At 36.7% G+C, this 18,896-nt stretch overlaps 1 protein-coding gene across 1 annotated transcript in view; it reads right to left on the bottom strand.

Annotated features, from left to right (window-relative positions):
* The window catches only part of LOC140190871 (calcium/calmodulin-dependent protein kinase kinase 2-like), a 67,331-nt gene that overhangs the window by 25,376 nt on the left and 23,059 nt on the right, over positions 1-18,896 (bottom strand). Inside the window, exons 3-8 of the mRNA XM_072247775.1 lie at positions 18,801-18,848; positions 17,566-17,619; positions 16,094-16,145; positions 12,021-12,154; positions 8,382-8,418; positions 4,688-4,709 (exon numbers count right to left, since the gene is read on the bottom strand). Of these exons, the coding sequence (XP_072103876.1) occupies positions 4,688-4,709; positions 8,382-8,418; positions 12,021-12,154; positions 16,094-16,145; positions 17,566-17,619; positions 18,801-18,848 (347 nt within the window). The remainder of the gene's footprint in view (positions 1-4,687; positions 4,710-8,381; positions 8,419-12,020; positions 12,155-16,093; positions 16,146-17,565; positions 17,620-18,800; positions 18,849-18,896) is intronic.

Genomic DNA, 18,896 nt, shown 5'->3' with positions numbered 1-18,896 from the left:
TGGTCACCATTTTAAATTTATGACCACTCTTAAGCCAACTGACTATAAAAAAACAAACTGAGTTTTTGCTTGATAACAATTAAAATGATGCCCTTAGTGGAGTTGTAGAAATGAACAAAGAACACAATATTGTAAATACACTGTCAATATGAAAGGGAAAATATCAACGGGAAAACAAACTGGTTTGTAGATTAGAGGAATAGAAATAATAGTGAATTACAGGAAAAATTACCATCATATAAAAGCAGGGCTTTTCAAATAAAATAACATTAATTATTTTCCTAAACTTTCTCTGAAGTGAGGCCACAATTTGTGTGTTTTTTTTTCCTAGACTGGGAGAATTCCATCCAGAAACATTATAATGTGCTTTCTTTTTACACACAATTTGCAGTGTATCAAACACATTAAGTAATCATTTAATTTTTAAGAATAGCATTTTAAACTTACCAAAATAAAACATGGGTGCAAGAAAGCAGAGTGGATGGGCAAAAGCAAACTGGCAAAATTAGGCTAAGAGCGTGGTCAGCTGAGAAGCTCTAAGAGATATTTAAACAACATCTTTCACAAGGCATTTGCTAAGATATCACAATGAAAAATTACTGTAGCAAATAAAAGCTAAAGTTCTCACTTTTGTCGTTACAATTTATCAACCATTCCTTCAGCATCCTCAATTCATTTATGAAAGTGGTAAAATCTTGAGGACCCAGAACAGATTCCTGAGCCATATCATTTATTACATCTCATCAACAAAAAAAAAGAGGTTCATTTATGTTTACTTTTTGTTGGCTAATTAATCTTCAATCCAGATCAACATACTACAACCTCCAATCATGGCATAAACATTCAGTGTAACATCTTAGCAAATACCCTCTAGCATCTATTCTTAATCACAAAAATACTCTTAAATGTAAGGAGGTTATAATAATTTAGTGAATGGACAAAAGTTGTGGCAAATGAACAAAAATGTGAACTCATCTATTTTGGGTTTAAATTTAAGGAAACTAATGGCAAAAGACTTGCAGAGCTCTGAGATGCAGAGGGTTCTGGATGACCTACTGCATGACTCAAAGGCAGATAGCAGGTATAGTAAACAATCAGGAAAACTAATAAAAGGTTAATATGTATCAACAGTAGGATTGAGTATACAAAAGTAGTGAGGTAACACTCTAGCATTTACAGCATTAATGAGAGCAGTGTATATGGTAATGACCTCGATTTAAGGATAGATGCAACATTATAATATTAGAGATAGTTCAGAGAAAGTTTATTAGATTAATACATTAGATTTAAAAAAGTTTAACTTTATGGAGGAAAGGGTTAGAAGAGTAGGGAGACATGACTGAGTGGTTTTGTTAGGGTAGATAAGGAGAGGACAGCTTCCCTTGTGTCCAATTCTAGATCTAGAGGTCACTATTTTTTTTAAAAAAGGGTGGGGTTATCATGCAAGAGGTTAAAAAGTGAAAATGTGTCTTCATATACAAAAGTAGAGTATTTTAATACTTGTTAGGAAGAGATAGATAAATGATAAAGGAGGTAGGTGGCACCTTCCCCGTTCTTTTTCATCCTGAAAAGGGTCTCAGCCCAAAACACTGTTTATTCATTCCCATAGATGCTGCTTGACCTGCAGAGCTCCTCCTGCATTTTGTGTGAATTGCAAAGGTGTAGGTGTTGTGCTTTGTAACTTAAAATCACTAAATTAATTCAAAAGAAGATATGGAGTCTGAAAATGCAGATGATCTTCGAATTCACTTTAAGCAAGGTATGAACATATCATGAGGTAGTTTGTTGATATATGCAATTAATGTATTTTTACATATAACCCGTAATTATTTAAACATAAGAAAATGCTTAATCAAATATATGTACAAGATTACACAAACATTATTGAAATATTAAATACATAACACACCTCCCTGCTTAGCTATAAACTCCAACTCAATATAGAATGCATCTGAACTATATACACAGTATATATTATAATGCAACTACTATATACAGACATCACTGCATAGTAAATTTTAAATTGTCCCATTCAGGCTTAAAGATTTAATCACAGTGGAGGATTTCATAATCTTGTGGGATATCATCTTTCTTGACAACGACATCACTGCTTGGCAGGTAAGACATGGCTGTAAAATAATCTCAGGTTCTGGGGCCTCTTCCATGCTAGTTGTAGGAGTTGACTCTGACACTGCAGGAAGTGGTTCTGGTAGTGCTAGTCACCTTTCTTTTTTATTTTTCTTCTTCTAGTTTGTGCAACTAGGTCACGGGAAGGTGCATTTCGATCACTGGAGTATTCTCTTCTTAATCCTGCTATTGCTCCCTTTCTGGTCTTCTTGGTTTCCTCATCTACAACATCTTCTGATGAGTGCTCGGTTTTCATATATCCATTGCCTCCTTTCGTTTTGGCCTTCCATTCATCCAGCTGGGCTTTGGCCTTTACATCTACTTTTACAAGCAGCTTTCTGTTTCCTACTTGAAGTTCATGCACTAACATTAATGCACACAGAGTAGAGTCTGGTTCTTTATACTCACAAAATCCAAATGCTTGCAACTTTCCTGAAACCCCTTGAACTCACTTCCATTTTAAAACCAGGCTATTTTCAAACATATTAACATATCAGAAGCTTTCTCGGATATATTGCCTACAAAAACTGCTGTAGTTGGACCACTGCTTTTGTCACTTCCACACTTCTTCTGAGCAGCATGGCCCTTCCTTGGTCCAATATGCTTTCCAACTAGAGGCACAGAGGATGGCACCAATACCCGGTTGTCCTCTGTTGGACAACAGTTCATGGTGTTCAGCATGGAGACAGTTGTGGCATCCTCCAACAACTTCCTTAATTTGCTTTCATATGGCTTCATTGCAGAGGATGTGGCATGCAAATGGTGGGTGCATCTCCAATCAAGTTATAGTTGTCTTAGCCAGACACACCCCCACGAAGCTGGGTCTGTCTATTTTTATCACACACACACTCAATCTGGCTTATTGGTTGTTGTATTTCACAGTTACAAATGTCATTCCTACAGGAGTTATCTGCTCTCCAGTATAATTTCTTTGTTGAATACCTGCATACTTCAGTTTAGTAGCTTTGAAATGCCATTCAAACACATCTTATGGAATGACTGAAACAGCTGAATCAGTGTCTAATTCCATTTTAATTAATTTGCCGTTCACTTCTTGTAAGCCATATTAATTTTCACCCTATAAATTTCAAGGCTACACAGTTCTGTGTCACTCTCATCATTATCAGATTTTTCAGTTTCATGCAGGTTAGTGTTCTTTTTGAAACTGCAATTTGAATTTTTAGCTTTTTCTCTTCCTTGAGCAGTCCATTTATTTTTGTCTGCCCAACATGCTCTTTGTATGTGACCTGTTTTGTTGCACTTTCTACAAGTTTCTCCTTTAAATTTGCATTTGTTTGGTGTATGTGAGCCCCTGCCACAATGGTCAATTTATTCAACCAGGCCGGTTTCTGTTTAGACAACGCAATTTTGTTCATGCTCCCTTTTGTTCCTGACTGCAAACCAATTGTATCTCTGTCTGCGGTTTCCATTGCTCATCTGAATGTAAGCTGTGCTTCACAAAGGAGCTGTTTTTGAATGCTTTCTCTTAAGATTCCACAAACTAAAAAATCTCTCAGTATATCATTAAGCCAATTTCCAAACTGACAAGGCTCAGACAATCTCTTCAATTCAGCCACGTTCACTGAAATGGACTCATCCTTTCTGATTCTGCTCATGAAACCAAAAGCATTCTCCAATCAACAACTGCTTTGGTTCCAAGTGTCCCTGCATCACGTCTACAATAGCAGCAAAGCTAACTTCTCATGGTTTGGTTGGAGCAGTCAAACATTGAAGCAAACTAAATGCCTTCAAATGCAATGCATTTCGCAAAATTGGTACTCATTTGCCATTTCTATTGCTTCAAAATACTGTTCCAATAGTTCAGTATACATGAGCCAATTACTCGTAGTGTAATTAAATTCATCGACCTTTCTCTGATGTAGCAGGCCATTAATGCTTTTATTCATGATTATTATCACCCAGTACTCACTTTCTAGGAACCTGTGAATTCTGATTTTTAAGTTTTTTTAAAAGTAACTTGATCATGTCTTCCCTTCCAAAGAATATGTGGTGTACTGCTTTTTTAAACAACCAACTGTCACACATGCTAGACTACGTCTTTTACTCGACATTCCTCTGGATTTTGCTGCTCTTGAACTGTCTCTGGTTCGCTTTAAAAATACGTTGTTGCCACGGTTATGTTTTGAAATTTCAAAACATTAAATTAATTCAAAGGACAATACGGAGTCTAAAAACATAAATGGGGTCTTCTTTGGGTTTACTTAAAGCCAGGCGTGCACATATCATGTGGTAGCATGATGATAATCACAATTTCACATATAACTAATTATTTAAATGTACAAGAATGCTTAATCAAATATGTATAAAATTGTTCAAATATTATTGAAATATTAAATACAAAATAATTGGGGATTGTGGCGAAAGACGGACGAACATGTGTTTGAAATTATAACCAGATATGTCGTGATCTTATAATCATGAAGAAGATTAAAGGAGCAGAGAACTTCATTGCTCTAATCCTGTGCCTAATTCTTATGTTTATATATATGTAAATAGCACAAATAGAAAGCAGAATGTCAACAGTAAGATAGATACTTACCCTTGTTTCACTAATTCAAAAACTGAAAAAGAAATACAAATAATATATCAGCTTATATTTTATTTGCCGAGTCACACAAAAGTGCACTTTCATTGCTGTTTATCTTGGTATCTTAATTCTATGTGATTTACATCAACTGTATATTTGTCAATTCTGTTTTCACTGTTCGTTTATAAACATATTTCCAAAAGAAAGTGTGAACCTCTTCCGGTGTTAGAAACAGACGTGCATTTTAAGCATATCTGCTGCACTTTAAACATTTAATTATTGTGGTAGGATGCTAGTCTAAACATTATAACTTTTTTGATTTTTGAAAGTTGGTGCGTACTTCAAGAAGAAAACTTCCACCTATATCAGGATGACCCAGAAACTGCACAAACATAAATGGGATAGTTATCAGTATTTACCCAATGTCTGATTCCCTCTCCTTCCACTTACTGCCCAAGACAGATGCATTTTGCCTGTCATAACTTTTAAGTTTCCTTTATTATGGTTCACTTTCTCCTCCCGCGTTTTTCACACTTTATTCATTTCTATTAATCACTATGTTAGGGTTATTAATACAAATTTTATACATCCCAACTAAGAGGAATGGTTTTTCTCTGAAACATTCCGCAAAGTATTACAAATTTCCCTGCAACTTTTTTTTAAAGCTTCATGCAATTTAGTAATTCCAATTGTACACCTTACTTAAAATGCAAGATAATGAACAAGAGCAATAGTATGGTCTCTCAAGCCAGCTTTGCCATTCAACAAGATCATGGCTGATCCTGTGCCATAAATCTACTTCCATATCTTCTTACATATTTATTTAAAGCTCAGAAATATCTATTAACAAATTTAGAGGATTAAATTTAATATTATAATTTAGAATACTACACATTTAATATTCAGCTTTGGTACTCACAAAAGTGATCTCCTCCATAGATAGAAAACCAAACTCAAATGGGTAACATCATTTCAAATCATTTCTCTTCAGTCCAAAGGGCCACCCTGAGATTCTAGTTGTCTCTCACTTTAATTTTGCATTCACCCTCCCACTCTGAGCTCTGTCTTGGGCCTCCTAAACTGTTCCAACAATAAATGAACAGCACATAAGTGCCATTACAAAGAAGGGACCACACCACCTCCATTTTCTTAGAAGTTTGCGTAGATTATTCTTTAGATCTGTAGTGGAGGGTAAACTGACAGGCTGCATTGCACATAGGTAAGGAAACATTAATGCCCTCGAACAGAAAATCATACAAAAAGTAGTGGATATGGGCCAGTCCTTCATGGGTAAAGCCTCCCCCCCCCAACACTGAGCACACCTATAGGAAGCCCTGTCGCAGGAAAGCACCATTCATCATCGGGACCCCCCTCCCCCACCACCCAGGACATGCTCTCTTCTCACTTCTGCCATCAGGAAGATGACACAGGAGCCTTGGAATTCACACCACCAGGTTCAGGAACAGTTATTACCCCTTAACCACCAAGCTCTTGATTAGAGATTCATTAGAGATTACTTCACTCAACTTCACTTGCCCTATTATTAAAATGCTCCCACAACCTATGGAGTCACTTTCAAGGACTTTTCAGCTCAGTTCTCAATATTTATTGCTTGTTTATCTATTATTATTATTTTTTCTTTTTTTATTTGCACAGTTTGTTGTCTTTTGCACACTGGTTGAACGCTCACATTGGTGCAGTTTTTCACTGATTGTATTATGGTTATTATTCTATCATGGATTTATTGAGTATGCCCGCAAGAAGATGAATCTCAAGGTTGTTGATGGTGACATACTGTATGTGTACTTTGATAATAAATTTACTTTGAACTTTGAGATTCAGCATGTCACTAAACACTTTGACAAACCTATAGATGCACAGTGGAGAGTATCCTGACCGGTTGCATCACAGTCTTGTATGGAAACACCAAGGCCCAGGAATAGAAAGGGCTACACAAAGTGGTAGACACAACCATGTCCATCATAGCATTGATGCCCCCCCTCCCCCACCAATGACTGCATTTACATGGAGCTGTGCTACAAGAAAATAGTATTCATCACCAGGCCATATTCTCTTCTCGCTACTACCATTGTGCAGGAGGTCGTAGCCCCACACAACTTGGTTCAGGAACAGTTATTACCCTACAACCATCAGGCTCCTGAACCAGCATGGATAACTTAATTCACTTATACTCTGAAATGATTCAACAAACTACAGACTCACTTTCAAGGACCCTTTACAACTCAGGTTAGAGTCGCAGAGTGATGAACACTACAGCACAGAAACAGGCTCTTCGGCTCATCTAGTCCATGTCAAACCATTAATTTGCTTAGGCACATCAACCTGCACCTACACTATAGCTCTTCATACCCCTCCCATTCATATACCTACCCAAATTTTTCTTAAATGTTAAAATCGAACCTGCATTCACAGCTTGCATTGGCAGCTTGTTCCACACTTCTAGCACCTTCTGAGTGAAGAAGTTCCCCCTCATGTTCTTCTTCAACACATCACCTTTCACCCTTTATTCATGATCTCTAGCTGTCGTCTTACCTAACCTCAGTAGAAAAAGCCTGCATGCATTTACCCTATCTATACCACTCATAATTTTGTACACCTCTATGAAATCTCCCCTCAATCTTCTACATTCTCCACAAATCCTGTCAGACTTGCTGAATATTTAAAGGTGTTTCATTTTTCATTTAATAGATCAACTTTGTTGAAATTGGTATAAATTATCTTGGGAGATGGTGATGCCAACATTTACAGACTAAAATTCACATAAGAGATTGCACTCCAGAAATAACTTGCTGAATACAGTATTATAGAAGGGCTTTGTGTAATAAGGTGAAAAATGGGATTGTATCCTTTTATGCCCTGTAATAAAGAAAACTTGATCATAAGATCTCTTTGAAACCTCCTGCCTCTCATCTTAAAATTATGCCTTCTTGTTTTTGATACCTCTACCACTGGATAAAGATTTTGCCTATTTATCTTCTCTGTGCCTCTCACCTACTTCCAATGGCTCAGCCTCCTGCACTTCAGGGAAACAAACGCATCTTAATCAATCCCTCCTCACAAATGAGGTCATCCAATCCAGGCAACATGCTGATGAATTTCCTTCACACTCTCTCCACCATATCATTTCTCTTGTGTGGTGGCCAAAACTGTACACACTTCTTCAAGCATGGCCTACTAGTTTTGTAAAATTTCAACAAAAGATCCAAACCCCTATATTATAAGCCCAAACCCTTGAAGACAAGCATACCATATGTTTTCTTCACTATTCTCTACACCTGTGTTGCCATTTTCAAGGAAGAATGAACGTCAGCACCATGGTCTCTCAATTCATCAACATTCTTTAGTACCTTAGCATTTACTGTATTTGCCTCACCCCATGTGACTTTCCAAGTGCATCACCTTACACTTGCTGGGTAGATTAAATTCCAGCTACCAAAGCTCCACACAAGTTTCCCACTGATCTATATCCTCTCCACACCACCACCGATTTTCATGTCATTCACAAACTTACTAATCCAACCTCCTCCCTCCTACAACTGAAATGTTTGAAATGATTCATTATACCAAGATGAATATAATTTATAAATTTATGACATTTTTTACTTAGTAATTCTTTTCAGAATGAACTATTTCTAAGCTAGTCTGGAACGCAGATGAACTAACAGAAGGCTTTCATTGGACATACCCATATACAAATGGTCCTCATTGGGATCATCAAGCACCTGTAAAGGAGAGTAATATCATTGAAATATGCCTATACTTTGAACAAGTCAAAACTCAGCATATAGAATACATCATAAAGACACAAAACCATAATTAAAAAATTAAGTTGTGGGTTCACTACAAAATATTTTAGCCAGCACTTATTATCTGCTGTTAGCAAATAAACATTAAGATGGAAGTGGATCTACTTGAACCCTTTGTGCAAAACATTAGTAATATTTACAATAATATCACTTCTATCATCATTCAGAGAATCAGGAGGTTTGGGATCCATGGAAACTTGGCTGTGTGAATTGGCTTGCCCATAGGAGACAGAATGTGGTTGTAGATGGAGCAAATTCTGCCTGGAGGTCAGTGACCAATGGTGTTCCTTAGGGATCTGTACTGGGACCCTGGCGCAGAGTATTTTTAATAAGTGATTTGGATGAGAAAGTGGGAAGGTGGATTAGTAAATTTGCAGATGACATGAAGATTAGTGGTGTTGTGGATAGTGTAGAAGGTTGCCGAGGTTTATAAAGGTACACTGGTAGGATGCAGAGGTGCGCTGAGATGTGGCAGATGGAGCTCAAACCAGAGAAGTGTGAGGTGATACATTTTGGAAAGTCAAATTTAAAGGCAGAATACAGGGTTAATGGCAGGATTCTTACCAGTGTGGAGAAACAGAGGGATCATGGGGTTCACATCCTTAGATCCCTCAAAGTTGTTGTGCAAACTGAAAGGGCTGTTAAGAAGGCATATGGTGTATTGGCCTTCATTGGTCAGAGGAATGAGTTCAAGAGTGACAAGGTAACGTTGCAGCTCTATAAAACACTGGTTAGATCACACCTGGAAATATTATGTTTAGTTCTCGTTGCCTCATTATGGGAAAGATATGGAGGTCTTAGAAAAAGTGCAGAGGATGCTGCCTGGATTGAAGAGCGTGTCTTATGAGAGCGGTTGAATGAGCTAGGGCTTTTCTCTTTGGAGCAACAAAAGATAAAATAGTGGCCTGATAGAGGTGTACAAGTTAATAAGAGGCACAGATCAAGTGGACAGCCAGAAACATTTTCCCCAGGCTGAAAATGCTCATATGAACGGGCATTATTTTAATGTGATTGGAGGAAAGTAAAGGAGGATGTCAGAGGCAAGTTAGTGTTACACAGAGAATGGTGGGTGTTTGGAATGTGCTGCCAGGGGTGGTGGCAGAAGCATTAGGGACATTTAAGAGTCTCCTGGATAGGCACAGGGATGATAGTAAAATGGAGGGCTATGTGGGAGGGAAGGGTGATATTGACGTTGGAGTAGGTTAAAAAATCAGTACAGTATAGGCCAAAGGGTTTGGACTGTGCGGTAATGTTCCAAGGCCTATATTCTAAATGATAAGACACTTTGCAACATGAGGTAGTCAATTCTGATAAATCTTATAGTTTTACATATCATCACACTGCATATATTTCTGGGTGTTTAACTGAGAACTGGAAAATATTTCAATTTTGTAGCAAAATTACTTTAATCCAGTATAAGCAATTGAAAATATTTTAGCCAAAATTAATTAATTTTGCTATATGGCTGGTTTGAAGAAAATACTGTAAGGAGGGCAATCTATCTCCTACATCTTGAATGCACAAATCTCTTCCAACATTCTACAAGATAAAAATAGAATCACCATTAACTTCTTTCATACTAAAATGGAATTCAGCAATAATGAAAATGCCTAAACATGTTTATCATAGGAAAATAGATGTTTAATGAATTATGTACAGTTGAAACTCTATATTAATACTATTTCCCTAGACAGTCAAACCAATGATGTATTCAAATCTGCAAACAATACCGTGACTAAGTTTATAACTGAGCTTACACTAAAGGGATGAGTACTTTCTGATGAGAGGTTATGTTTTTAATCAATTTTTGTACTTTTGTTGTCCAGGTTCAATTCAAGGTTTATCCATCAATAATTATAAATTTACACAAAGTTGGGCTTACACCAGACTAGATGGGAAATTGCATATTAATATATTACTTCATGCATATGTAGCTTACTGTGGAGAAGTGTAAAAGCAGATGGTAAATATCATTCCATCAGGTCTTGGCCTAAAACATTGACATTTTATTCCTTTCCAAAGATACTGCCTGACCTGCTGAGTTCCTCCAGCATATTGTGTGTATTACTCTGGATCTCCAGCATCTGCAGAACTCTTTGTGGTCATTTACAGAAAATATTATTCAGTTTTAACCATATGCTCATAAGCAACAGTTGCAAGTATGAAAACTTGTGTGAGTTATTGTGCCTCTGGTTGATTAACACTGCAGCATAACTGTAAGGTGGTACTTTTACCACTTGTTACAGTTCTGCCCTTAGTGTGGTACATGCAATACTGCCTTATTAATGTTTTGAACATTCAGATGGATTTGAAACATCTACATAACGTTACATACACAGTAAATAATCAATGTCAACTTGGGGAATGAGCCAAACAGGACAAACTGCTGGAAGGTGGTGGAAAAGATGTGGACAGAAGGGCCCCAAAGAGAAATTAGTAAGGAAATGATATAAAACATGTTCATATTTCAATAAGGATCCACTCTAAAATGTAATAACCTGCTCAGAAAAGTCATATTGAGCTACACCTTGGCAATGAGGGCTTTCTTTCACGTCTATGAACGAACCTGGTCCAGATGTGGAAACTTACTTTGTTGGCTTGAAATATTCCAGGTTCTAATAACATGAGCAGTGACAGGGCCTTGAAGGGCACACTGGAGAAGACGCCCAGAAAATAATATGAAAACTTTGACAGCTCTCTGGGATTTTGAATATTTCTGAATGTAATGATATTCCGAAATATTTGAAGACTTAAAAATAAAAGATGCTCTAATTATTAAAATACTTGTAAAAATAAATTTGAAGTTAAATATATAACTTATTCAATGATAAGTATACAATAGAGTCTTCTAAGAGCCTCTTAGATAGGTACATGGAGCTTAGAAACATAGAGGGCTATGCAGTAGGGAATTCTAGGCAGTTTCTAGAGTAGGTTACATGGTCGGCACAACATTATGGGCTGAAGGGCCTGTAATTGTGCTGTAGATTTCTATGTACTATGATAAACAATATAAAACAGAACACAATTTAAAACAAAAACTTTATCTTACTTTCACTCCGCCCCATATTAATGGGACTTGGACACTAATATTTCTTTTTTTTTGGAAATTGCCTCACATGCATGCTGAATTATGAACTATTCCCTCCTCCAATATTTTCTCATGCCTCATGACATAGCTGCTCTTCAGAAAAACAGATTTCTGCAAACTTTTTATATTTCTTCACAAAACCATAATAGGATAAATGAATAACGTTTCAAAAATATTTATTATGCTGGAGAAATCTTTCAGTACTAAAATAAGGCAACATATGAATACTTCAAATACTGTTGCAGCATGATTGAAAAAAAGACAATTATGGTTTGCAAACTGATACAGCATTTTAAAAATAGTTAAGATAACAAATTATGTTCATGCACGTAGGATGCAGATTAAAAGAATTCTGATAATCAGACTATTTTTAACAAATATTATAGCCTTTCCAGTTGTTAAATAGTAAATAAAGATATTCAAAACCTACTTCAATAAGCTTGACCACATTTGGATGATCCAACTTTTTCAGAATAGCAATTTCCTGGTACACACAATCCAAAGGTCCCTTAGGCTGCACTGAAGTTTGTGGAACTGCTCTGGCACCTCTCGGTGGAGGACGACCTAATAAGCAGATGAGATCCATCATTTTCTTGGTAGCCACATACTTAAAGTATCTGTGCTTAAGTAGTCTTCCACACAATTTGTACTTCAACACGAGATAACCACTACTTAGAAAAAGCTGTTCACATGTCCAATGATGATAGAAGTAAAATGACAAATATGCTTTCGGTCCAAACTAAGGAAAAAACAAACTACTTTTGAGGGTTCAAATGAGGGAGCTCCCTTGCAAATAGTCAATCCAACAACTGCCTGCACTTGGTTTCTACTGTATCATGGCATATATAGACAGAGCTGAGCTGGGGGCTTCCACTTGAAGGACACTGTGTGATGCAGTGGTCCATAACTGGCAATTGGGCACCTGGCTCTGGAACAAAATGCCCCATCACCTAGTATTATGATCTTCATTCACTTCTTACAACACTATAAATCTTTGATTTTCAAACATTTAAAAACTGACAAAATAGATAAAAATATTGAAAAAGTAAACATTAAAAAAAAACTAATCTTACTGAGTCTTCAGCTCACAGAAAACCAAAGCCACTGCTAGATTCAGTGGCCAGTCTAGCAGTGCAACACTAAGTCAGATATATCAGCATCTAATCCCTGATATATTGCAAGCTTCTTCACTAAAATATTCAGATTCAAAAGCCAAAATTATGCTGACAGTGGAGAATAAAGGTCAATGACATTTAATCCTGCCTAATAGGAGCAATTTTGATATATGAAACTCACAGCAGCGCTGTTTGGAGCATACTTTTGAAAATTTAACACGGACATCATTGAACATAGAACAGTACAGTAGAGTACAAGCCTTTCATCCCACAATGTTGTGCTAACCTTTTAACCTAGTCTAAGATCATCTATCCCTCCCTCCTACATACCCTCTATTTTTTTATCATCCAAGTGCCTATCTAAGTTTCTTAGATGCCCCTAATATATCTACCTATACCATCATCCCTGGCAGGATGTTTCATGCACCCAATACATTCTGTGTTTGAAAAGAAAGTACCTCTGGCATCTCCCCTATACTTTCCTCCTGTTACCTTAAATATGTCCCCTGATATCAGCTATTTCTTCTTTGGGAAAAAGCCTTTGGGATCTACTCAATCTATGCCTCTTATTATCTTGCACACCTCTATCAAGTCTCCTTTCATCCTTCAACCTATCCTTATAAGGCATGCTGTCTAGACCAGGCAGCATCCTGGTAAATCTCTTCTTACACGTTCGAAAGTTTCCACGTCCTTCCTATAATGAGGCGACCAGAACTGAACATAATATTCTAAGTGTGATCTAACCAGGGTTTAATACAGCTGCAACATTACCTTGTGGCTCTTGAATTCAATTCCCCAACTAATGAAGGCCAAATCACCAACAACCCTATCAACTTGCACAGCAACTTTGTGGGATCTATGGATGTGGACCCTGTAGTGTATTAATATTTCAGTGATATTGTGAATATATAGTTTGAACAAGCATTCTTTGTTTGGTTACATAATTCATTATGGGTTATATGTAAGTAGTATACGTGAGTAGTAGGTGCCATACATCACTGCACCAGCACGTCGTACGTGAGCGCCTCACTAAAAACAAAAGTATGTATGTATCTTGGCCCCTGTGATTTTCTTTCAATTGCTTCCAGGAGTTATAAAACATAACAGTGGTTTCAAAATGAACTCGAGATGACTACCTACTGTTGAAGCGCAGCACATTTTTCTTCAGAAGGGGAGTGAGAGAGACGTTCAAGTTTAAAAAAGACAGAAAATGGACTAAACTAACAAGCAATGAACATTGGCCATGGATTCTTAAAGAGTGAATACAAGATGATAATAATAATAAATTTTAAAAAAGCAGAAATGGCTGGCTACTTGGAAAGACAGATGCATCCGATTGCACAACAGATAACTGGATGATGTATAATGAACGAATTGGGAAGTATTTTGCAGCAAATTAAATAGTTGATGAAAACGGGTGCCAGTGTTGCTGAGCGCAGTGGGTGGAAAAACACACAGTTTGTTCAGAAGTTTAATTACGCTATCCAAACCATTCGAAATTAGCTTTGCTGATATCATTAATATAATGTAGGAACATTTAAAACCAAAATTACTGTTGATTGCAGAATGCTTTAGATTTCATAAGCAAATGAAAAGGATGGGGAGTCCACTTGAGCTTATGTGGCTGAATTGAATAAATTGTCCAAGCATTCTCAGTTCAGTGATGGACTTAATGATGCACTGAGAGATCGTTCAGTTTGTGAAATCTTAAAAGAAATCATTCAAGAGAGCTTCTCACCATGGAGGAGGTCCCAGGACCTCAGGTTGTCTCATAGCTACAAGTCTCACCTGTCAAGCAGAAAGAACCCCCCTTGTCAGGAAATATATTTTCCCTCAAGAGTAAGAAATCCTCCACGGTGATTAAATCTTTAGGCCTGAATGGAACAATTAAAAAATTACTATGCTGTGATGTTTATATAGTGACTTGAGAGTAATATGTTATATATTTGTGTTGAGATGTATTCTTTCTTGAGTTGGTTTATAGCTAAGCAGAGAGGAGTGTAGCTTATTTAATATTTCTGTAATATTTGAGCAATATTGTAAATACAGTATATTGTTTGATTAAACATTCTTTGTTTACATAATTATATGTAAGTAATACATAAATGGCATATCTTATTATGTCACCATGTCATATGCGTGCACCTTACTAAACAACAAAGGAAAAATAAAATAAGTAGACAAGAATCCTGGCTCCTGTGTTTTACTTTCAATTAGTTCCTAGAGTTACACAACATTACACACCCCAAGATCCCTCTGGTCCTCCACACTGCTAAGAATCCTGTCATTCACCCTATATTCTGCCTTCAAATTCGACTTTCCAAAGCAAATCATTGTACACTTCTCCACGATGAACTTCATCTGCCACTTTGTTGAGCTCTGCATCCTGCCAATGTCCCACTGCAAACTACAACAACCTTACACACTATCCACACCACCAACTTTCATGTCATCTGCAAACTTACTAACCCACCCTTTCACTTCCTCATCCAAGCCTAATCTGAAAAAGCAAAACACCACTGGCCACTGAACTCCATGCAAAATATAGTCTATCTACAACCACCCTCTGCCTTTTTATGGCAAGCCAATGCTGTATCCAGACAAGCAAGTTTCCCTGGATCTCATACTTCCAGACTTTATGAATGAATCTACCATGGAGAACCCTATCCAATGCCTTACTAAAATCCATATGTATCACATCAACCTTTCTACCTTCAAAGTGCTTTGTCACATCTTCACATAATTCAATCTTGGGAGCACAAAATTATCTTCATACATAATATAAATGATCCACAATATTTCTTCTTTCCCCTTAAGGTTCATGATCAAAGTATAAAAGGCATATCAAACAACTGTCCCCACATTGCCATTGTTTACATGGGAACTAATAGGTTTCCCCTTCTTTCATATGGGGTAAGACATTCGCACTTTTCAACATGAGCTAAAATTCATGCCCGAGACAGAGAACCTTTGTGTTAAATAGCCATAGAATCAGTATTCTAACACTCAGTATAGCAATGAGTATCAACTTTATTTGCAAACCAAAAAAAATTATATTTGTTTTGATAAAGGTGTTGAAAATAATTAAGAGATAGGACAGATAACAACAAGCTGATAGAATTAGAATTACAGAAAGAAAACACAAAATACATTTGGGACAGATCAATAGACAATTTCCTCAAAGGATTTCAAGACTTGCAGAATATCACATCGAGAAAGTATTTGAAACACTGAATAAAGATGGGACAAAATGGGAAAAAAAGGATGAGTACTTCCTTTTCCACACTGCTGATATGGAAAATTCATTGGGTCAGATAGTCCATTACATTTTCTAATTTCATTGATTGTGGAAACATTACTACATTTTTAAAGAAAACTGGTTACTTACGAGGAAATCCAGCTTGTTTTATTAACTTCTTTTTAGAAAGGACTTTCATTGCCTAACAAGAAAATTATTGGTGAATCTTTTAACTTATATTTCATTCTTAAACAGCAAGACAAAAACATATTAATCCTGAATTTCAGAAATAATACAAAAACATGCAATATTTACTGGATTAAATGATAAATCAATGATTTGCATCAGCAACTGAAAATTGTTGTCTGTTGTTATGTTCCTGTCCTGACAACATCCACATGTGGAGGGTGTGGCTTGCTGGCCCAAAACTTCCTGAACTCTATAAACAAGACCTGGACAACGTCAGATATCCTGATACAAAACCGATTATGATCCAGGCCTGAAAGGCATTTGTTGGATGTCCAAGGTCAATTTGAGCTGATGAATTTTTTTTTATTATACTCATATACTTTGCCAGCTGGTGGCATAGTGGCACCAGCACCGAACTTTGGAGTTCGAATCCAGCTGGTTCCGTCACATGCTTTCCATTCGTGCTAGGTTGAGCGTCGAGCTAGCAACTCGGCCTCGTAAAAACAAGAAAGCCTGCTAAAAAAAACACCGCCAATGATGGCGTCCCGATGACTCCACTCGGAGTTAAGGGCTTTCTTCTTCTTCTTTCTTCATATGCTTAAAATATTAAAAATGCAATAAACTATTTCATTTTGAAGATCTTTAATAAACTTTAAGAAAACAAACATGATCAAAACATTAAACTAATCAAAACAACAATTTGATCAGTCTGTCAGAATGAAATAATGAATATTTACTACAAAGCATGCTTTTGGGGCAATTATGTTAATGAACTGAAGCCTACTTAGATTTTGTTAGCAGTTCAGATGAGCAACATCTGTAAGCTGCTCCGAGTCAATTTGGGTAAACTTAATTTCCCAGCATAGATACTGTAGCACAGAAGTTAGGTAGCATTAGAGCATCTGACCACCGGATCTGCTGCTGAACTCAGCGGTAGGGAACAAATATTTTCAGCTGAGGAGCCAGATGCCCTTTATAGCTAACCCTCAGCTTTATGTCAGTCATAGTTAATGTTCTGGAACAACCCTATACATCTGAATGGGTTCATCAACCTGTATGGAAGAAGTACAGGCAATGGTTCTTTTCACAATATTAGTGCTTGAATATTTTAATTAATTTATAACAGTAAAGTATGTTTTAAATAAATTACCATTTTTAACCTTTTAAAATGTCTATCAGGAGCAGGGTCACAGATTCGTCTGTTAAAGGGCTGACTGCTACCTGCAGGCTGCTCCATTTTGTGAGGCTTTGAATTGCACTGACTCCTCTGGACAAGGTTTATCCAGACGCAGAGATTGCTCTGAGGTATTGGGTCAAGCACTATCTAGACAATGTTAAACGGCTCACACTTGTGAGAAAATAATTACATTTATTTAGGTTCTGTTTATCAACGTAAAAACATATAACAGGAAATACAGCACTACAACACGTACATAGTAGGTGTTATCATCTTCATTGTATGCCAGTTTGACAACTCCATAGGAACCCTACACAAAAGACAAAGACAAATTGTACAATATAATTCATTAATTAGAAGCATGATATTTCCAAAAGCTGTCTTAGTCATGCAATAAATTCACTATGAGCAAATTAGTATTTTGATAAAAATAGAGACTCCTTTGGTGGAACAATAGAATTAATTGATTGTAAGTCACTTACAACATGTCATGATTATTAATGCAAGTGTAATTAGAAAACAAATTCTAGCAATAGACCTCAGATACATTTTGCAAACTCATGTTGTTCAGTGCAGTTTGCATGGAGTCATAGGGCAGGGCATCCTAGAAAGTGCCTCGGAGGCAGATATTATCTTTGCTAAAGAGCTTGAATTTGCTAACACTCACAACACGCTGGAGGAACTCAGCAGGTCGGGCAGCATCCGTGGAAACGATGTGTCGACGTTACGAGCCGGAACCCTTCGTCAGGACTGTAGGGGGAAGGGGCAGAGGCCCTATAAAGAAGGTGGGGGGAGGGTGGGAAGGAGAAGGTTTTGACCCCAGCATCTGCAGATTATTTTGTGTTTGAATTTGCTAATGTATTTTTGTTTTATAACAAAGTTCTTGAAAATGAAGGAAATATTGCATTGTCGTCGATAGATTATCGAAACTTTTCCTAACACGTAGGCTTTCTACAAAACAACTTTGTCTCCAATATTCAATGGAAACATCCAACTCCATATGTAGGAGCCATGTATCTGTTTTCTATCTGTATTATATTCCATGTTGCATGTTTATTATGGTAGTTAGTCATGTAGGTTGGGGTGTAGTAAAAGTGGAGGATTTAGTTATGTAATCATGCTATATCAGTTTAGGCAGTTAGAGCTAGATACAGCTGGGTATGATGTCTTTTTGTTGACCACTTAATTTCCCTTAAGTATGTGTAACTTCACTTAAGTTTAATTACATTTAATATAACTAGATTTATCACTTAAAGATTGTTTGTTTTGCTAGTTGCTTATTAAAGGATCAAATACATTTCTTTGACTTTGAACATTATTATTAGTGGATTGGATCTGAAGGCACGTCATACAGGATAACTCCCCATGCTTGGTCTCTACCAGCAGCATTGGAATGCTCAAGTAGCTGCTACATCACAGACAACAGTTTGAAAGTTAAAAGTGGAAAATTGTTTAATTATTTTACACGTGTATCCATTTGTTGATGCTTACCTTTCCAATTTCATCTTTTAACTTGTACTGGTTTAACTGCACACAATCCTAGTTGTGAAAGAAAAAAATTCAATAAATAAAACATTATGACTTTGC

This window comes from Mobula birostris, chromosome 31 (assembly GCF_030028105.1).
Source record: "Mobula birostris isolate sMobBir1 chromosome 31, sMobBir1.hap1, whole genome shotgun sequence".
Classification (NCBI taxonomy): Eukaryota; Metazoa; Chordata; class Chondrichthyes; order Myliobatiformes; family Myliobatidae; genus Mobula; species Mobula birostris.
This window is presented reverse-complemented; position numbering and strand designations above follow the sequence as displayed.